This window comes from Lytechinus pictus, chromosome 3 (genome assembly GCF_037042905.1).
Source record: "Lytechinus pictus isolate F3 Inbred chromosome 3, Lp3.0, whole genome shotgun sequence".
Taxonomy (NCBI): Eukaryota; Metazoa; Echinodermata; class Echinoidea; order Temnopleuroida; family Toxopneustidae; genus Lytechinus; species Lytechinus pictus.
Window position 1 is genome coordinate 68,859,881 of NC_087247.1, and position 22,871 is coordinate 68,882,751.

At 35.6% G+C, this 22,871-nt stretch overlaps 1 protein-coding gene across 1 annotated transcript in view; it reads right to left on the minus strand.

Moving 5' to 3' along the window:
* Window positions 1-21,252, minus strand: part of LOC129256771 (general transcription factor IIH subunit 1-like) — a 70,381-nt gene extending 49,129 nt beyond the window's left edge. Inside the window, exons 1-12 of the mRNA XM_064097634.1 lie at window positions 18,715-21,252; window positions 18,108-18,220; window positions 17,015-17,230; window positions 16,269-16,386; window positions 10,828-10,868; window positions 10,065-10,147; window positions 8,053-8,101; window positions 7,715-7,797; window positions 5,826-5,874; window positions 5,488-5,570; window positions 465-513; window positions 127-209 (exon numbers count right to left, since the gene is read on the minus strand). Of these exons, the coding sequence (XP_063953704.1) occupies window positions 10,854-10,868; window positions 16,269-16,386; window positions 17,015-17,230; window positions 18,108-18,220; window positions 18,715-18,792 (540 nt within the window). The 5' untranslated portion in view covers window positions 18,793-21,252 and the 3' untranslated portion in view covers window positions 127-209; window positions 465-513; window positions 5,488-5,570; ... (3 more) ...; window positions 10,065-10,147; window positions 10,828-10,853. The remainder of the gene's footprint in view (window positions 1-126; window positions 210-464; window positions 514-5,487; window positions 5,571-5,825; window positions 5,875-7,714; window positions 7,798-8,052; window positions 8,102-10,064; window positions 10,148-10,827; window positions 10,869-16,268; window positions 16,387-17,014; window positions 17,231-18,107; window positions 18,221-18,714) is intronic.
* Between the last annotated feature and the right edge of the window lie 1,619 nt (window positions 21,253-22,871).

Consider the following 22,871-nt stretch of genomic DNA (forward strand, 5'->3'; position numbering starts at 1 on the left):
GTGACCTGAGACTCAGGCAGGATCTTCAGTGATACACTATTATGCTTATGTCTAAGTTTTATGAATTAGGTCCATTTTCTAAGTTATATTTTCCATTACAGATTTACAAATTCAAATTTTACTTACCTCTCAGAATTGGTTGTATAACCCAAGTAAATGGATTGATTCCACAACAACTTCTACTTCACTAAAGAAAAGGACTCTTGTATCTTGAAGTAGAATGAAAACATAAACATAAAGGATAATAAACAAGGAGTAATCTAACACAAAAGTTAATACGTTATAAAGAATTTGGACTGTAAAGTTGTATCACGAGCCAACATCAGATTCATCACATTTCACATCAAGGCTGATCAGACCAATAGGGAAACTTGAATCATCATATTGAAGACTCAAAATGTTTTACTATATTGAAGTATATTATCATATGAAAAATTAAATGAAAATAGGTGCTGCTTTCTTACCTTTGTTTCTCCGCTAACTTCCACCACCGTTTTCATCTAAGTAGACCAACTGAAAATAATGGTAAAGTGTAGAAAATAGAAAATGATAAATAGAAAAGATTAAATATTACCTTGAATTTAAATTGAAAATTAAGGCAAAGTACCATCTTTGTCATTCAGTATCAGAATATATGTTAACAGCATGGTTTATGAGGTATTTTTGGACCAATCCTCCTCAAGAGTCTAACGGATAATCATAATATATACTGAACTCTTGACAAAAACACAACCTCAATTGAAATCTCTGCAATGAGCAGTCTTCATCAATGTTTTTCATCTAAAAACTTGTCAGTTCTGGTGGGTGTTTCATAAAGCCGTTTGTAAGAGCGACTGGTGATCCTTTCTTGTGGTAAATTTCAAGACCTGACAACTATTATTGGTTTCAAAAAAAAAAAAAAAGACATGACTGAATTTCACCAAAGCCCTTAATACTTAATATTGTGGTGGCAAGGTGATTTTTTCAAATTCAAACCACTACTTTTTCTGAATTTCAGCAAAAATGGGAAAAAGAAAAGGTACAATGAATATCCAAGGACCAGCCAATGAGAAGGGTACACGCATTGGAGCATGACTGGTCATGGCCTTGGTTTGATTCAAGCTCTTTTATGGTTAACCATCACAGGGTGCTACATAACTTTTTTGAAGCACTTGCCCAGTCGGGCAAGTAAGTTTTCAAATAGTTGGAAAATACTTGCCCGAATATAGATTTCACTTGCCCGAAAAAATCATTCAAAACAAATCTTTTTCGCTTCAAAACAAGTTATAGCCTTATAATCTTACATACCATACCATTGACGGCTTTTGAAATACATTTTTCAACATGACTACTGATGTACCTTGTAGTTTTATTTCTTTTTTTTAATGATTTTTATCTTGAACATCATGACAAAATAAATGGTAAATATGCTCTTTAATTAATTTCCTAATCTCATATATTTTCCATATATTTTGGAGGGGACTAGGACACACAATAAAAAAAGGGGAAATCACTGAAAATAACCAGAGAAAAAAAAATTAAGAGAGGGGGAGAGAATGAAAGAAAAAAAAGTAAGAAGAAAGACAGAAAGGATGAAGAAATAAAGGAAGGAAGAAAGAAAAAAAGAAATAAAGAAAGAAAGAGAGAGAGAGAATGGCTGCGGGGAAGAGAAAGGTGGAAAGAAAGAAGGGAAAGAAGGACGGAAAGAAAAAAGAAAGAAAAAAGGTAAACAGAAAGGAAGGAAAAGGGAAAGAAAACGAGAGAAAGGAAAGAAGGAAGAAAGAAAAGGTATAAGGATAGATGGAAGGAAGGAAAAAAAAGAAAAGAAAGATACAACAAAAGACAGAAAGAAATGAAGGAAGGAATGAAGGAAAGAGATGAAGGAAGGCAGAAAGAAAAATAAGGAAGAAAAGAAAGGATGGATGGAAAAAAAAAGATCAAAAGACAAAAAAAAGAAAATCAGAAAGAAAGAAAGAAAGAAGGAAAGAAAGAAAGAAAGAAGGAAAGAAAAAAAAACTGAGGGGAAGAGAAAGGAAGGAAAGAAAGGAACGAATAAAAAAAGAAAAATAAAGAAAAAAGGTTAAAAAAAAGAAAGGAAGAATAGGTAAAGGATTGATGGAAGGAAGGAAAAGAGAAAGAAAGAAAGAAAATGAGAGAAAGGAAAGAAGGAAGATAGGAAGAAAGAAAAGGTATAAGGATAGATGGAAGGAAGGAAAAAAAAGAAAAAAAGAAAAGAAAGATACAACGAAAGACAGAAAGAAATGAAGGAAGGAATGAAGGAAAGAGATGAAGGAAGGAAGAAAGAAATAATAAGGAAGAAAAGAAGATGGATGGAAAAAAGAAAGGGCCCCTTGATAGAGCAGTTTTGTAACTGAAAGGGCAACCCTGCTGTAATAAAAATGGAAATAAATAAAATAAAAGAAGGAAAGAAAGGAAGGAGAAAGAAAGAATGAAAGACAAAAAGAAAGGAAGGAAAGAAATAAAGAAAGAAAAGAAAGAATGAAAGGGATGAAGAAAGTAAGGAAGAAAAAAAAGACAGGAAGAAAAGGTAAAGAATGGATGGACGGAAGGAAGACAGTAAGAAAGAATTAAAGGAAGGGGAAAAAGAAGGAAGGATTAAAGAAAGAGGTAAAAAAAGGTTGGATGGAAGAAAGAAAGAAAAAAAGATAGAAAGAAAAGAATGACAAAAAGAAAGACAGCTATAGTAACAGAAAAAATGAACAAAAGAAGGAAGGAAATTTAAAGAAATAAAGAGATATTCAAAAGAAGGAAAGATAGGCAGAAAGAAAGAAAATGGAGAGGAAGAAAGCTCAAACTATCCAGTCATAAATAAAGAAGAAAATTTATCAATTTCCTTGGCTAAAAAAAAATAGTTACGAAAGAAACCACGTTTATCAACATACACACAAATGCATATGTGGGACTTTCAAACAATGTAATTCAGTGTGTGCGATACAGACGATCATTCGAAACCCAATCTTTTTTAAGCATAACAGAAGTGAAAATTTCTCCTTTTACTGCTTACAAATGACAGAGCTACCCCAATGTTTAAGAAATATGGACATTGTAAGAAATGTGAATTTTGACAGTTCTGTGGGAGATTTCTTCCAGAGCAAACTTCGTTGGTGCAGCACCGTACTCTGTAGAAACTTAACTACATGCACCGGCTTCGTGGACTAGGCGCTAGCTAGCTAGGTATGCTAGACTGCCATTGATTCTGTGTGTGTGTGTGTACGTCTCTGAGCTGTGTGTTTATTGCAGAAAATGGCGCAAATTTTGCAATTCGAATTATAAACTTTTTTGAAAGAAGAAATTAATGATATTGCTTTTATTTGGTCTCTTTTTCTTTTCTATATTTTGATGGTGAAATATGGGGAATCTTTATAAAATATAATTTCCATAGGAGAATTTTGCTTGCCCGATTCGGGCAAGCAGTTTTTGTCTTTGCTTCAAAACACTTGCCCTACTCTAACTTTTACTTGCCCCGGGCAATCGGGCAAGCGCTTATGTCGCACCCTGCATCAGATAACAACTTGTCAGTAATGACAAAGTTCATGAAAAAGTCCCCCTCACCCCATGTAAAATATAATATAACAACAGACTGCATATAACCCCGCCAAGCTCTGAGAAGTGATCTGCGTGTAGTCTCTTTGAATAAATTCAACTAAGCAAGTCTGTGTATAATAATTATGAATATTCATATAATCCTTATATACCAGTACCCAATTAAATAGCTTCAACATAGGGATCATTTATTGCACTATTTGCACAGGATAATAAAGTGTCACTTCTGCCCAAGTAGATATCCACGAGTAAAGTTTGAATCAATATAAAAAGTCAGAAACATGATGCATGTATTATCAAGTCTCCCATTCTATGTTCTATTTCTATTGTGCAGACTCCTTGGTGACAGATTCTTCATTTTTAGCAGATGAGGACATCTGGTTACCCTGATAAATGAAACTGGAAATATATTTCAAGTAGTTCTCAAAATATCTACATACTATTATTTTATTGTGAAAGTTTGGACAATAATGGCTGATTTCCTTCTTTAACCCTAACAAGGCCGGGCTTTTTTGGCTGCTCTGTGGCCGGGGGGGGGGGGGTTGATTCAACCCCCCCCTGAGATCTCGGCCGCCGATCGCACGAGCGCCGCAAAAATTTGATCGCTGGTAGTGTGCGATGTAATCTACAAGGCTGTATGGTAACATTTTCCAAAATAATGAGATTTTATTTTATATGAATTAATTATGCTAATTTATGCATGAATCATACTTTTTGCTCTAATTCACTAAATAAAGCTCCTAGAATGCTAATTTTTGGTAAAAATATTCTTTGTAGCATTCTTAACAATGGCAATTGAAAAAAACTTCGGTTTGGAAATCAATTTCTTATGTATTTTATTGTTTTATGAATTTCTTATGTATTTCGTTGTTTTTCAACCTTTTGTTTTTCTTTGTTTTTGTCACCAGATTTATTGCACAACCTTTTTGAAGCATAATTATGCTAAAATCAATTGCTTTCAGCTGTTTACAGTAAAAATAATCATATCTTTATGAATAAGATAAGAAAACTCAATTTGCATTGACTTTGTACACAAATTCACGTTTTGGAACAATTTTTGGTCTGACATGCACTTACAAAATGTTGCGTAATTTCGGAACCGCGTACCCGGGCGTCGTAAATTTGGTCTCAAAAGATGCGCAAGACTTAAAAGTATAAACTCTGCGAGTGGCGCGGTCAAAAAATTTCGCACGGCGGAATGATCGCAGAAAATGTTGAGGTGGGGGTTGATTCAACCCCCCCCCCGGCCATTTTAGGGTTAAATCAAAAGAAATAATTTGATGTCTCGACTATAAAAAAAAAACCAATTTAATAAAGAGTTTGGTCAACCAAAAAAAAAAGTGAAACGCCTCTGGCAGTCTCGCCTGCATTACGCAATTCGATTTAGCAGCATACCTGCCTTAGAAAACGGCTAATAATAATTATTCACAGAAAAAAACACTAACATGATAATAAAATATTATGTCCATTGACCCAAAATGACCTTTGACCATGATCATGTGACCTAAGACATGTGCAAAACAATCATTCATACTTGATTACCCTTATGTCAATGTTTCATGAGCTAAATCCATAAAGTTACAAAGTTATGATGTCAATTCCGCAAATAATCCCAACATTACCAAAGTTTGTTGACTCTAAAGGACCTTTGACCTTGGTCATGTGACCTGAAACTTGCACATATTCAGGGGTACATGGTTGCTCTTATGTCCAAGTTTCATGAATAAGATCCGTGAACTTTAAAGTTATGACAATTCCTCTAATAACCCCAACATGGACAAAGTTCGTTGACCGTAAGTGACCTTTGACCTTGGTCTTGTGACCTGAGACTCAGGCAGGATCTTCAGTGATACACTATTATGCTTATGTCTAAGTTTTATGAATTAGGTCCATTTTCTAAGTTATATTTTCCATTACAGATTTACAAATTCAAATTTTACTTACCTCTCAGAATTGGTTGTATAACCCACGTAAATGGATTGATTCCACAACAACTTCTACTTCACTAAAGAAAAGGACTCTTGTATCTTGAAGTAGAATGAAAACATAAACATAAAGGATAATAAACAAGGAGTAATCTAACACAAAAGTTAATACGTTATAAAGAATTTGGACTGTAAAGTTGTATCACGAGCCAACATCAGATTCATCACATTTCACATCAAGGCTGATCAGACCAATAGGGAAACTTGAATCATCATATTGAAGACTCAAAATGTTTTACTATATTGAAGTACATTATCATATGAAAAATTAAATGAAAATAGGTGCTGCTTTCTTACCTTTGTTTCTCCGCTAACTTCCACCACCGTTTTCATCTAAGTAGACCAACTGAAAATAATGGTAAAGTGTAGAAATAGAAAATGATAAAAAGAAAAGATTAAATATTACCTTGAATTTAAATTGAAAATTAAGGCAAACTACCATCTTTGTCATTCAGTATCAGAATATATGTTAACAGCATGGTTTATGAGGTATTTTTGGACCAATCCTCCTCAAGAGTCTAACGGATAATCATCATATACTGAACTCTTGACAAAAACACAACCTCAATTGAAATCTCTACAATGAGCAGTCTTCATCAATGTTTTTCATCTAAAAACTTGTCAGTTCTGGTGGGTGTTTCATAAAGCCGTTTGTAAGAGCGACTTTAAGAGCGACTTGTGATCCTTTCTTGTGGTAAATTTCAAGACCTGACAACTATTATTGGTTTCAATAAAAAAAAAAAAAGACATGACTGAATTTCACCAAAGCCCTTAATACTTAATATTGTGGTGGCAAGGTGACTTTTTCAAATTCAAACCACTACTTTTTCTGAATTTCAGCAAAAATGGGAAAAAGAAAAGGCACAACGAATATCCAAGGACCAGCCAATGAGAAGGGTACACGCATTGGAGCATGACTGGTCATGGCCTTGGTTTGATTCAAGCTCTTTTATGGTTAACCATCAGATAACAACTTGTCAGTAATGACAAAGTTCATGAAACCCCCCCCCCCCCCCCATGTAAAATATAATATAACAACAGACTGCAAATAACCCCGCCAAGCTCTGAGAAGTGATCTGCGTTTACCGGTAGTCTCTTTGAATAAATTCAACTAAGCAAGTCTGTGTATAATACTTATGAATATTCATATAATCCTTATATACCAGTACCCAATTAAATAGCTTCAACATAGGGATCATTTATTGCACTATTTGCACAGGATAATAAAGTGTCACTTCTGCCCAAGTAGATATCCATGAGTAAAGTTTGAATCAATATAAAAAGTCAGAAACACGATGCATGTATTATCAAGTCTCCCATTCTATGTTCTATCTCTATTGTGCAGACTCCTCGGTGACAGATTCTTCATTTTTAGCAGATGAGGACATCTGGTTACCCTGATAAATGAAACTGGAAATATATTTCAAGTAGTTCTCAAAATATCTACATACTATTATTTTATTGTGAAAGTTTGGACAATAATGGCTGATTTCCTTCTTTAAACCAAAAGAAATAATTTGATGTCTCGACTATGAAAAAAAAACAATTTAATAAAGAGTTGGATCAACAACAAAAAAAACCAAGTGGAACGCCTCTGGCAGTCTCGCCTGCATTACGCAATTCGATTTATCACCATAGCTGCCTTAGAAAACAGCTAATGAATAATTATTCACAGAAAAAAAAAATAACATGATAATAAAATATTATGTCCATTGACCCAAAATGACCTTTGACCATGATCATGTGACTTAAGACATGTGCAAAACAATCATTCATACTTGATTACCCTTATGACAATGTTTCATGAGCTAAATCCATAAAGTTACAGTTATGATGTCAATTCCACAAATAATCCCAACATTACCAAAGTTTGTTGACTCTAAAGGACCTTTGACCTTGGTCATGTGACCTGAAACTTGCACATATTCAGGGGTACATGGTTGCTCTTATGTCCAAGTTTCATGAATTAGATCCGTGAACTTTAAAGTTATGACAATTCCTCAAATAACCCCAACATGGACAAAGTTCGTTGACCGTAAGTGACCTTTGACCTTGGTCATGTGACCTGAGACTCAGGCAGGATCTTCAGTGATACACTATTATGCTTATGTCTAAGTTTTATGAATTACGTCCATTTTCTAAGTTATATATTCCATTACAGATTTACAAATTCAAATTTTACTTACCTCTCAGAATTGGTTGTATAACCCAAGTAAATGGATTGATTCAACAACAACTTCTACTTCACTAAAGAAAAGGACTCTTGTATCTTGAAGTAGAATGAAAACATATACATAAAGGATAATAAACAAGGAGTAATCTAACACAAAAGTTAATACGTTATAAAGAATTTGGACTTTAAAGATGTATCACGAGCCAACATCAGATTCATCACATTTCACATCAAGGCTGATCAGACCAATAGGGAAACTTGAATCATCATATTGAAGACTCAAAATGTTTTACTATATTGAAGTACATTATCATATGAAAAATTAAATGAAAATAGGTGCTGCTTTCTTACCTTTGTTTCTCCGCTAACTTCCACCACCGTTTTCATCTAAGTAGACCAACTGAAAATAATGGTAAAGTGTAGAAAATAGAAAATGATAAAAAGAAAAGATTAAATATTACCTTGAATTTAAATTGAAAATTAAGGCAAACTACCATCTTTGTCATTCAGTATCAGAATATATGTTAACAGCATGGTTTATGAGGTATTTTTGGACCAATCCTCCTCAAGAGTCTAACGGATAATCATCATATATACTGAACTCTTGACAAAAACTCAACCTCAATTGAAATCTCTGCAATGAGCAGTCTTCATCAATGTTTTTCATCTACAAACTTGTCAGTTCTGGTGGGTGTTTCATAAAGCCGTTTGTAAGAGCGACTTTAAGAGCGACTGGTGATCTTTTCTTGTGGTAAATTTCAAGACCTGACAACTATTATTGGTTTCAATAAAAAAAAAAAAAGACATGACTGAATTTCACCAAAGCCCTTAATACTTAATATTGTGGTGGCAAGGTGACTTTTTCAAATTCAAACCACTACTTTTTCTGAATTTCAGCAAAAATAGGAAAAAGAAAAGGCACAACGAATATCCAAGGACCAGCCAATGAGAAGGGTACACGCATTGGAGCATGACTGGTCATGGCCTTGGTTTGATTCAAGCTCTTTTATGGTTAACCATCAAATAACAACTTGTCAGTAATGACAAAGTTCATGAAACCCCCCCCCCCCCATGTAAAATATAATATAACAACAGACTGCATATAACCCCGCCAAGCTCTGAGAAGTGATCTGCGTGTAGTCTCTTTGAATAAATTCAACTAAGCAAGTCTGTGTATAATACTTATGAATATTCATATAATCCTTATATACCAGTACCCAATTAAATAGCTTCAACATAGGGATCATTTATTGCACTATTTGCACAGGATAATAAAGTGTCACTTCTGCCCAAGTAGATATCCATGAGTAAATTTTGAATCAATATAAAAAGTCAGAAACACAATGCTTGTATTTTCAAGTCTCTCATTTCATGTTCTATTTCTATTTTGCAGGCTTCTCAGTGACAGCTTTTTTTTTTTTTAGCAGATGAGGACATCTGGTTACCCTGATTAACGAAACTGGAAATATATTTATTCTAAGTAGTTCTCAAAATATATACATACTATTATTTTATTGTGAAAGTTTGGACAATAATGGCTGATTTCCTTCTTTAAATCAAAAGAAATGACTTAATGTCTAGACTATAAAAAAGAACAATTTAGTAAAGAGTTTGATAATAAAAACAAGTGGAACACCTCTGGCAGTCTCGCCTGCATTACGCAATTTGATATAGCAGCAGTGCTGCCTTCGAAAACAGCTAATGAATAATTATTCACAGAAAAAACACTAACATGATAATAAAATGTTATGTCCATTGACCCTAAATGACCTTTGACCATGATCATGTGACCTAAGACATGTGCAAAATAATCATTCATACTTGATTACCCTTATGTCACTGTTTCATGAGCTAAATCCATAAACTTTCTAAGTTATGATGACAATTCCACAAATACCCCCAACATTACAAAAGTTTATTGACTCTATTAGTGACCTTTGACCTTGGGTCATGTGACCTAAAACTCGCACAGGATGTTTAAGGATACTTGATTGCTCTTATGTCCACGTTTCATGAACTAGATCCATAAAATTTAAAGTTATGATGGCAATTCCTCTAATACATGGCAAAAGCTTGTTGACCCCAAGTGACCTTTGACCTTGGTCATGTGACCTGAAACTTGCACATGATATTCAGGGATACATGGTTGCTCTTATGTCCAAGTTTCATGAACTAGATCCGTAAACTTTGGCTATTATGATAATTCCTCCAATAACCCCAACATGGGCAGAGTTCGTGTGACCTGAAACTCAGGCAGGATCTTCAGTGATACACTATTACGCTTATGTCTAAGTTTTATGAATTAGGTCCATTTTCTAAGGTACGTTTTCCATTACAGATTTACAAATTCAAATTCTACTTACCTCTCAGAATTGGTTGTATAACCCACGTAAATGGATTGATTCCACAACAACTTCCACTTCACTAAAGAAAAGGACTCTTGTATCTTGAAGTAGAATGAAAACATAAACATAAAAGATAATAAACAAGGAGTAATCTAACACAAAAGTTAATACGTTATAAAGAATTTGGACTTTAAAGTTGTATCACGAGCCAACATCAGATTCATCACATTTCACATCAAGGCTGATCAGACCAATAGGGAAACTTGAATCATCATATTGAAGACTCAAAATGTTTTACTATATTGAAGTACATTATCATATGAAAAATTAAATGAAAATAGGTGCTGCTTTAAAAAAGAGCAACTGAAAATAATGGTAAAGTGTAGAAAATAGAAAATGATAAAAAGAAAACGAGATTAAATATTACCTTCAATCTAAATTGAAAATTAAGGCAAACTACCATCTTTGTCATTCAGTATCAGAATATATGTTAACAGCATGGTTTATGAGGTATTTTTGGACCATTCCTCCTCAAGTGTCTAACAAATAATCATTATAAATAATTATACTGAATGCAAGTAAATGGCTACAACATTGTCAGTTAAGAAACCAAAATTTTGCTTCTAAAATGACTACATGTATACATCCATTCCCTTCATACAACAAATACATTTGTAAGAAGTAAAGCAATTATGAAAAGACTGAAGAAAAAAAGAAATTTATTCCTTTTAAATCTTTTAGACACTCATTGTTTCAGTATTTGTGCAGAAATATGGCTCACCTTATTTTCTTGACCCATCTGTTTCATCATGGATAAAAAGACTGCATTTAATGAATAAGAAAACAAAATGACGTTACACATACTTACCATGCATTTCAGAAATATTTATTAAAGATCAGAGACAGATAAAATGCAGGCATGTATTTCCTTTGTTGATTTGTTATTCAGTATCAGATTATTTGTTAACAGCATGATTAATGATTTTTGGACCTATTCTCCTCAAGAGTCTAATACCCCCATCTCACTAGGAAGGCGATCGTGGCGACCATGGCGATCTGTGTAAATCCCGCAAATCGTAGCAGAATCTTCCTCGAATTCTATTTTTAGCCTGCGAGACGATTGCACTGCAACTTCTATGCGACCGACCTGCGCTGAAGGCGATGGTAATACGCTGAAAGTACAACGATGCCACTTTCTTGCGACGATTCGAGGCAGATGTGATGCGCTGCTTCTGCGATCAAAGCGATCGTACAACGAGGTTCATACGCTAATTAGGACCTCGGTACGGTGGTGCTACGAATGAAGCGATTATGTTACGTTCATGATGGGCTCTTGAAACGATTTCAAGCAATCGGCATACTAATCACGGCACATGACACATTTTTCAGTCGATTGCCAACCTCCGACCAACATGGATGTCCAGAATTTGGTTGGACTTATACATCTTGACATTCTAAAAGAACATCAGTTAAAAGTTGAATGCGAGGACAGGAGAAGGAGGAGGCCAAAAAGATACAGGGTCCGATCCTGGCTGTCACCTAAGTCATAATATACAATATTTTCAAAATTTCATTCAAAAGATGTCGATGAGCCTAATAGTTAATATGAGGGATGCATCCAGAATTTCATAAAAGAGCATAAAAATCTTTGATATTCTGTTTATTTTTTTCCACAAAAGTTTGTCACTCAAAAATATTTGGTAAATTCCTTTCAAATTTGCTGACAAGAAGTAGTCTACTGATGTGAGAGCACTCATAAAAAGGGAGGGAAAGGGGGGCACAATGCCAGAATCTCCCTAAAGATTGCCTTTCCCAATCAATACATTACTGATCGAATCATTAACAAAATTTGATGTTGTCTACTGTCACTGTGGTTAGAATTCAATTTATTTTCAAAACATAATCAATTTATTTATTTCTGCAAAGGTAACCCATTTCGTCATCAAGACATGTGAGCGTCTTTTTTCTCTTTCCAGCTGGCTCAGCAGTAAGATTTTCATCCTCCTCCTGTACCCCCTCCTCTTCCTCCTCTACCTCCTCCTCCTCCTCTACCACCACCATAACCCCTTGATCTTCCTCTTCGACCGCCGGCCTAAGAGGGGTAGCTTGGGCAGCTTTCCCTTTTCTGGGAGGTATGTTTGAAAACGCCGTGGTATCGCCTCGTAATCTGTTGCAAATATGATAATCCGCCACCATCGGCACGGCGTTTTATAGCAGCGCGGACGGTTGTTGCGCAATCGCTGCCTAGTCATCAGCGGCGCAGCAAAAGCGCAACGCGAACGCCTGTAGCGGGCTGAGTACCTGTGCCACATGCCACCCAACAAAGAAGGAAGCGTGGTGGTGGAAGCTGTGTGAAGCGTGTCGAGCGCAAGGCAGTTGCCTTGTAAACGGAAGCAGCGTAGCAGAATTGTCTTGGGAACGGGCCTGAAAACCACGGGCGATCGGTGCCGCTTTTAATGCGCTTATACTACGCTTTATGCGTTGGGGCTCCGTTACAGCTACGAATATGTCGTTTGTAATACGCTCATGACTCGATTGTGATGCGCTCTAGCACCTCCGCGATCTCGCTACATAAGTTTTGAACATGTTCAAAATTTTGTGGCGACCAGGAAGATGGTGGCGATCCTTGCCGCTTCAGAAAAGATCAAGGTACGACGGAGAAGATTGAAAAGATCAAGGCACGATCAAGCTACGTTATACCACGCTTTGTCGATTTTTGACGATCGCAGTGGAATCGCCATCTAGTGAGATGGGGGTATAACGGATAATCATCATATATACTGAACTCTTGACAAAACACAACCTTAATTGATATCTCTGCAATTAGCAGTCTTCATCGATATTTGTCATCGAAAAAATTGTCAGATCTGACAACTATTCTTGGTTCCAATCAGTTTAAAATTGCATGGCTGAATTTTACCAAAGGCATGCAGTTTCTTTGCTGATTTGTTATTCAGTATCAGATTATTTTTTAACAGCAAGGTTAATGAGGTATTTTTAGAAATTGGACCAATCCTCCTCAAGAGTCTACTGGACAATTTGAATTGATACCTAAGTAAGAAGTATAATTTTATTACTGGATGTGTAAAAGAGCAAAGATCTGAGTTTCCAGGTCTCTTTTATCCAACTTAGGAATACACATGTATACAAGGAAAATAAATCAATTATATATGCATAACAGATTATTCTGTAAAACTAAATTATGGAAAAGGTCTCTTGTAGACTCAAAATGAAAGGAAAAAGCAAACTAGATCTGCAATCGTTTCAGAACGATGTGCATGCATTGACGCCTGTGATTTAATGGAGGGCAAGAAACAGAAGGATATAGAGAGAAAACTCTAGATGATATACATTCTGAAAATATTAGAGGGCGCTATTTCTTAAAGGAATGGTCACTGATGCGTAACACACAGTTAGATTATGTGAAATGATACAACTGGCAAACCCTGAAAATATGAGACTAAAATGATTGAAAGCAAAGAAGTTATGGCCATTTTAATGTCTTTAGTTTGCAAAAAGAGGGCGCTATTTCTAAATGTAATGGTCACTGATTCGTAAAAAAGGCATATGGATCATGAAGGATGATATTATTCGCCAGCCCTGAAAATATAAGACCGAAATGAATAATAACATTAAAGTTATTGTCATATAACTATTTGTTTTTCGATTTTTCAATAGAGGGCGCTTTTTCTTAAGATAATGGTCACTGATGCAGAACGAACGAGTGAATAATGAAGGATGTTACCGTAGGCAAACCCTGAAAATATTAGACCAAAAGGAATGAAAACAAGGAAATTATGGCCATTTTACTATTTTGAATTTTTCAATAGAGGGCGCTATTTTTTAAGTTAATAGTCACTGATGCGTAAAAAAACCAAGAATTAGAAAACATATTACCATCAGCAAACTCTGAAAATATTAGACTGAAATAAATGAAAACAAGTAAATTATGGCTCTTTTACTATTTTGCACTTTTTAATAGAGGGCGCTATTTATTCAGGTAGTGGTCATGCGTATTACTACGTTTGAATTATGAGGGATGATACCTTAAGCAAACCCTGAAAATATGCGACAAAATTGATTGAAAACTAGGAAGATATGGCCATTTTAGTATTTTCAACTTTTCAATAGAGGGCGCCATTTCTTAAAGGTCAAGTCCACTTCAGAAATATGTCGATTTAAATCAATAGAGAAAAATCAGACGAGCACAATGCTGAAAATTTCATCAAAATCGGATGTAAAATAAGAAAGTTATGATTTTTCAAAGTTTCGCTTATTTTTAACAAAATAGTTATATGAACGAGCCAGTTACATCGAAATGAGAGAGTCGATGATGTCACTCACTCACTGTTTCTTTTGTTTTTTATTGTTTGAATTATACAATATTTCAGTTTTTACGAATTTGACGATTAGGACCTCCTTGCCTGAAGCACAAAATGATAAAATAATGGAATTCCACGTGTTCAGTGAGGAATGAAACTTCATTTCACATGACAATGACGAGAAATTAAAAAATACTTCATATTTCATATAATAAAATACAAAAGAATTAGTGAGTGAGTGATGTCATCAGTTCCTCATTTGCATACCGACCGAGATGTGCATATAACTGTTTTGTGAAATGAAGCGAAACTTTAAAATGCCATAACTTTCTTATTTTACATCCGATTTTGATGAAATTTTCAGTGTTATGCTTGTTGATTTTTTCTCTTTTTATTCAAATCAAGTTTTTGTTGGGGTGGACTTGTTCTTTAATAGTAATGGTCACTGATGCGTAGAAAAACATAACAGATTATGAGTATTGATACAATAAATATACCCTGAAAATATGAGACCGAAATGAATGAAATCAAGGAACTTATGGCCATTTTAACATTTTTTTAGTTTGCAATAGAGGGCGCTATTTCTAAATGTAATAATCACTGATGCGTAAAAAGAATATGGATTATGAAGGATGATGTCATAAGCCAGCTTTGAAAATATAAGACCGAAATGAATGACAACAACAAAGTTATTGTCATTTTACTATTTGTTGATTTTGCAATAGAGGGCGCTATTTTTAAATTTAAAAGTCACTGATGCGTAAAAAATTGTTGAATAATGAAGGATGATACCACTTCTAAACCATTAAAATATAAGCCGAAAATGAGTAACAAGTGAAGCGCCTCTGGCAGTCTCACCTGCATCACGGGATTCAATATAGCAACAGTGCTGACTTTGAAAACTACTATAAAATAATTATTCACAAAAAACACCATTCATATAATGATACAATACTATGTTCATTGATAATAAATATTATATGACACCTAGATAGATCCTTGCGATTTGATTGGTTGTTTGATATCGTTCATTCAGCCCATTTTGCAATGACGTCATCAACCGTGCAATTTTGTATCCATTCATCGTGCAATTTTGGATCCATACGATTTTGTCCATTGCACGCGCGCACCGAGACAAATAAATACGCATGTTGTAATGACGTAACAATCAACAGACCGAACTCGCACTGCATGAGCATGTTTTGCATCGAAATTAATAAATTTCACATGAAAAAAAAAATCTATTTTTATGTGTCATATAAACCAAATAATGAATGTTTTTTTCATTCGTGCAATGGACAGAATACTTCATTCGGTGAAAGATGAAATAATGATCCATTCAACTCGGCTGCGCCTCGTTGAATGGATCATTTCATCTTTCACCTCATGAAGTATTCTGTCCATTGCACTCATAAACATTCATTATTTGTATAACATTTGACCTTGATCATGCGGCCTAAGACTTGTCAGTGATACTTGATTACCCCTATATCCAGATTTTATAAACTTTTAAAGTTATGACAGCAATCTAATAATTACCTCCAAAATGGACAAAGTTCATTGACCTTAAATGACCTTTGACCTTCGTCATGTGACCTGAAAATCGCACAGGATGTTCAGTGATACTTGATTACTTTCTGCTGGGTTGACTGCTTGAAACTCATTGATTTGGTTATTTGTTTCTTTGTTATTTGTACATGTACTACTGTAGTTTTGCCTTGAGTAATTTAAGAACAGAAGACTGATTGGGCACTCAACACTGTTTCTCCTTCTTACTTTTTTGTCTGGGGACCTTTTATAGGTGTTTTACTACATGACAATATACAAGAGGCAGTCTTAGGATGCCTTTCCATCGAATCAGTGTTCTTGTTTGTTTGTTTGTTTCTTTGTTTTGTTTTACCTTATGTAGATTAGGCACAGAAGACATGACCTCGGACTGGACAGCTCTCAAGGCACCAAGCACTTCCTCCGAAGAGAAGTAATCAGTAGACTGGACAACGGTTGGACCATGATAATACCTAGAGAAAACATCAAAAGAATATTAGCATTATGGTGAAGAAGATGATGACGATGATCATGATCATGATCACTATGATGATGAAGATGATGAAGATGATGATGATGATGGAGATGGAGACGATGATGATGATGAATCATGATGATGATGGTGATGATGATGATGATGATGATGATGATGATTGATGATGATGATGAATCATGATGATGATGATGATGATGATGATGATGACGACGATGATGATGAATCATGATGATGATGATGGTGATGATGGTGATGATGATGATGATGATGGTGATGATGGTGATGATGGTGATGATGATGATGATAATGATGGCGATGATGATGGTGATGATGATGAAGATGGTGGTGATGATGATGGAGACAGTGATGATGATGGTGATGGTGGTTGTGGTGGTGGTGATGATGATGATAATGATAAATATTCCAGATGATGAAAGCTTCAAGTGACCATGATAATACATGTACCTGCAAGATAAGAGTATCCTAATTATGGTGATGATAACAACATGATACTGCTGATTGTTGACAGTGAAGGTTGTGAAGATCATAAAGACAATCAAAATTAAGCTCAAGAATCTTGTAATACCCAACAAGTCATGCCATACCTGTCTGTCCTTTCAAGCCTCAAGGAAACACCATCTTGCTTCGAGGTAGATGCTAGATCTTCAATCTCTATTGCTTCTCGTAACCTGGCTTTCTTTGCAGTGCTCTCGTCTCCATCCCCTCCTCCCTCCACTCGATGATTTGTGTTTGAGTTCTGACTTGGTGTGGAAGATTGGGAGCTGGTTGATGGTCCATCGACGTCGTCTATGCTTCTCTTGCTGTAATGATGTCATTGAAAGAACATGATTGAAATAAAAATAATTGTCAATATGCTTTAACTGTTCATTCATTACTTTGTAAACATCTTTTGAATCTTTTCAAAAGATGCCCAAGACATTTCTATTTATCTCACAAGTTCTTATGAGCATTCTACTCTACACAGTAGATGTAACGCTTTATTAGTTACATATACTTTTTTATCAATATCATCATCATTATTATTACATCAAGTGAGGATTTAAGATGCATTGGGAATAACATCTGTTCTGAAATAGGCCTTGAATAAAAATCAAGTTATTTATTCAAATTATTGTGGGTAAAACTATTGACATCTGAATTTGTTAAATACTCATCTTTCTCTCCCAATTCTATAAAATGTTGATATAGCCCAAAACTTATCGAGAGCTTCTCCATAGCAAGGGGGGAATTATTTTCCATTTTGGGGTGGTGAACGTCAAATTTATAACATACAGTCTGCTCAAAATAAACAATAAACACATGATTAATCTGCTCAAAAACAAACAAAAACCATATAGGATTAATACTTGTAAGACAGCATCCAAGTTGTCACTTTGCTCAGGAAGTGGAGATCGTCATGTCACTTTATGCGGGCAAGCTCAAATCCGACAAACAATTGATTACATATCTGTAAGATACTCTTTAAATGTTTATCTATATTGTGCTGCACTTAACCCAGATGAGGTGAATGGGTACCTGGTAGAAATTTATTTCTTGAAACGCAGAGCACGTAACTGCTACTCTGCTAAAGCCAGGGTAATTATGCGGCATTACTGTAGAGCACTTTCTGATAAAGTAAGTGTATATAAGCAAGAATAATTATTATCATCATTACTGCCTTTACATGTTGAAACTTACTTTGATTCTGATGCAGCTAATACCCGTGTGTTGTGATGATTAAACCGTTTAATGATGGATTTATTGACCGCGTTACTTGAATGCTTTACATTGTCCAAAGAAAACCCGAATTCCTGAAGAAAAAAAAGAGATGATGAAATAATACAAATGAGAAAAATAATGGTATCTTATATAATAGTTTGGTTGTCAGAGCAATGTTTCAAGATCTGGCATCCCAGCCTTAAATACATTGGTCAAAATTACAAATGTCTTTCTTTAAAATAACCCAAACTTTGACGTGTGTAGTATTTAATATTGTTGACAGATTTTTTTTTTTAAACAACACCAAGGGAAATTATAACGAATTCGTGCAGACACTTTCTAGATATCTGTGACTGAAATTCATCTTTTTATTAATCTCCTGGCAAGTCTAAGTGTATTACAGAATACTATTGAGATGGTGCTTTAGGTCTCTTCTTTGGTCACTTTTTTGGAGCACTAAAATTTCAGAACTTCATTTTTAAAACAGAGTTACATAAAGTCATACAAAACTAAGAAACAGCTTCTTTCTCCACCTGAAAGAAATATTACAGGTAACAGAGATTAATCTTGAATTTGAGAGTTTTACCTCATTTAGTGTCCTGTCAGATAACCCCTGTATATCAAGAAGAGGGTCTTTTACAGTTTGGTTTGCTTCCTCCGTCATATCTAATCAGTAAAACAAAAAGGAGATATATACATGTAAGGCATCATTTTAAAAGGAGAATAAATTGTTCCTAATCTCTAAATCATCTTGTTTGTTTATCATCAGCTATATAGACATTCATAACATACATTTTCAGTCACTTACACTTTTTTTTATTCCGTTCACTCGAACTCGAATGTGGCTACATTAAATTAACAAGTGGAATGCCTCTGGCCGTCTCACCTGCATCACGCGATTCAATATAGCAGCAGTGCTGATTTTGAAAACTACTATAACTCGCACAAGATGTTCAGTGATACTTGGTTACTCTTATTTCCACGTTTTATGAACTAGACCAATACACTTATAGAGATATGATGGCAATTCAACAAATACCCCCAACGTGGCCAAAGTTCTTTGACCTTACATGACCTTTGACCTTGATCATGTGACCTGAAACTCGCACAGGATGTTCAGTGATACTTGATTACTATTATGTCAAAGTTTTATGAACTAGACCAACACACTTTCAAATTTATGGCTGTAATTCAACAAATACCCCAATTTGGCCAAAGTTCATTGACCCTAAATGACCTTTGACCTTGATCATGTGACCTGAAACTTGCACAGGATGTTCAGTAATACTTGATTACTATTATGTCCAAGTTTCATGAATCAGATCCATAAACTTTCAAAGTTATGATGGTAATTCAACAGATACCCCCAATTCGGCCAAAGTTCATTGACCCTAAATGACCTTTGACCTTGGTCATGTGACGTGAAACTCATGCAGGATGTTCAGTGATACTTGATTAACCTTATGTATAAGTTTCATGAACTAGGTCCATATATTTTCTAAGTTATGATGACATTTCAAAAACTTAACCTTAGGTTAAGATTTTGATGTTGATTCCCCCAACATGGTCTAAGTTCATTGACCCTAAATGACCTTTGACCTTGGTCATGTGACATGAAACTCAGGCAGGATGTTCAGTAATACTTGATTAACCTTATGGCCAAGTTTTATGAACTAGGTCCATATACTTTCTAAGTTATGCTGTCATTTCAAAAACTTAACCTCAGGTTAAGATTTGGTGTTGACGCCGCCGCCGTCGCCGTCGGAAAAGCGGCGCCTATAGTCTCACTCTGCTATGCAGGTGAGACAAAAACAAGGAAGTTATTACTATTTTACGATTTTCCTAATTTGCATTTCAATAAATATGAACATTTTGAACGTAGACTATCTTCGATTCGAATTTAGGGCAAGAAGACGGCATTTTGAAGGGCAAGTCGTATTTTTTATATGAAAGGGCAACTCTTCAAAATCTACTGCAATTTGTTAGAAGTCTGTAGCATGCAGGATGCGGGAGTTAGGACGAAATTAAGAATGGTATGCAAATGGACTTGGAATTTACAAAATGGCGCCTGGATGGTCATGCATGAGTGATTTTGGAAAATGAAATAGGTGTACAACTAGGGGTGCTGGACAACATGTCTACCAAGTTTGGAGGGATTTGGATGAGGGACGTGGCCTGGGCAGAGTTAACAAACTCTATGTGTTAAGTGAATGGGGTTTTTGGCAGAAGACGAAGAAGAAGAAGAAGAAGATTGCGGAATAGGAATACGGAACAACAACAATGCATTGTCGCCATTGATGGCGTCAATGCAACTAATACAGATACGTTTACACAGTGTAATAATAGTCAATCCATATCAAATCAACCAATTTTCAGACAATTTGTCAGCCGACTCCCTCCGATTTTCTTCAAACTCGCACCAAATGCTCCCCTAAGTGTCTGACGGGAAATTCCGAAAGGTCAAATGGTTGCTAAGATACAGCCTCCCTTAGCAACCAATGCATACAACTGACTTTTAAAAATGGTCACCGAAAATGGTGTTAAGAACCCAAGTCAACGTTTTGGGGTGCATGTTTGGAGGCTTATAAATTTAAAAATCATTTAATATTCATTAGGTGGGCTGATGATGTCACATCCCCACTTTCTTTTTTCTTATGTTATTACATGAAATCATAAATGTTTCATTTTCTCATACATGTGTAAATGATGTGTCTCAGTTATGATGAAATAAGTTGCGGCAATAAATAACTAATGCACTTAGATCTAATCAGTTGTCAATCCAATTGTTTTTACATTATATTGGTAGAAACACTTCTGCATGCGGTACGAAATTGTTTTCGTATGCAGTAATATGCGCGTCCAGAATCAAGACAGTGTCCGGTACGTGGCTAGATCTATATATTTCACATTCATGACATTGTTTCTTTTTTTTTACCTACCGGTAGACTCTATAGATCTAGATCTAATCATGTACTTTTGTACATTTGGATAAGACCTCTATTAAGCTTTTGTTTAAGATTATTCGCCCAATCTTAGAGTATGGCCAAGCTGCGTGGTCACCGTATAAGCTGGGTGAGCAGAGGCGGTTAGAGAGTGTCCAACGTAGAGCTACTAAATTGATCCCAGGTATTAAGCACCTATCATACTCTGAACGTCTTCGCCTCCTGAAATTGCCATCACTCAGTCACAGACGTAAAAGAGGTGACATGATTGACATGTACAAATATCTGCATGGTTACTATGATACAAGTTCTGAGCTTTTCTGTCTGAGAAATGGTGGTAAAACACGTGGGCATTCCTTAAAGCTAGAGAAAAGATATTTACGTCTTGATGTGCGTTAGTTTTTCTTTGCTAACCGAGTGATAGATGTGTGGAACAGTCTCCCAGAAGATGTAGTTCAGGGCGCGACAAACCTGCTTGCCCGGGGCAAGTGAAAATGACGTGCAGGCAAGCATTTCTCGAAGTCAATTGCCCGATCGGGCAAGTGGTTGTTTTGGAAATAAAAATATCATTAAACCATCTAAATTTCAATATCTTTTGGATAATCACAACTATCTCTCATATCATATCAAACCTTAAACGCCCATTTATAAATATGCAAAAAGTTTTTTCAAAATAAACTTAATGACTCAGGCCTACGTTGCTGAGTAAACTTTTAAATGTGTGTTCTTTATACAATACATGATTCTCGATTGTTATTTTGTATGACCTTTAAAAATAATAGTAGTGCCGTCATAATAAAATGATAAAACATATTAGGCAAGCAGTTTTTTCTATCCGGCAAGCAAATTTTTTCATCACTTGCCCAACAGGGCAAGTGACAAAAAAATAATTTGTAGAGGCCTGTTAAGTTACTGCTTGTTCAGTGATTGCATTTAAGAATAGACTGGATAAGCGTTGGGAGAAGATTGCCTATGATTTTAATTGATTTTCGATTCTCGTGTGTTTTTCATGGAATTTTTTGCTGTCTACGATCCCGGGGGGGGGGGGGGGTTGCACTCAGTATATAATGCATAGTGGGTATGTGCTGCGCAGGGGACCACCATTTTTACACTCAAATTTCTGTTCCAAAGCAGCATTTCTGTCTTATTGAGAAAAAAAAAAGAAAGCCGCTCCAAAGCATAGCATTTTCTTATCGAGAAAAAAGAAATCCGCTCCAAAGCTTCGCATATTTTCCGTTATGTTGTTCCCGCCGCATTGATCTGCTACAATGAGCCGCAATTTTGGTGATAAGCAGCCGCAGAGCGCTGTCGGACCATCGCCTCTGGATGCGCTTGCGCACCTGTCGCCTGTGCCGCCGGGCTAGCTACATGCACGTTCCATAGGAATGCATACGCACTCGCACGCAGGCGACACGTTTTCACAAACATTTCTAGTTCCGAAGCCCGTTCCGAGGACCCTCCTTTTTACAATAAGCCTGCTCCAAGGCCCCCATTTTTGTCTCGCCCGTGGCACATACCTACTAGTACTACGATACCCCTGCCACCCCTCCCTGGCCCTGCCAACATAAGTAGCGCATGATCTAATTTTGTCTGAAGGAGAACAGCAATAGACATTCTACTTTGATCGATGAATAGGCTTAGGCCTAGTCCTACAACATCAGAGCTGCCAAGTTGTATTTTGCATTTTCAGTATTCTTATCCCCCAAAATCAGTATTTTGACCAAAAAATCAGTATTTTTACCATCCATGTGAGATAAATATTTTGTATTTTTCCCCAAAAAAGTGTATTTCATAATAAAAT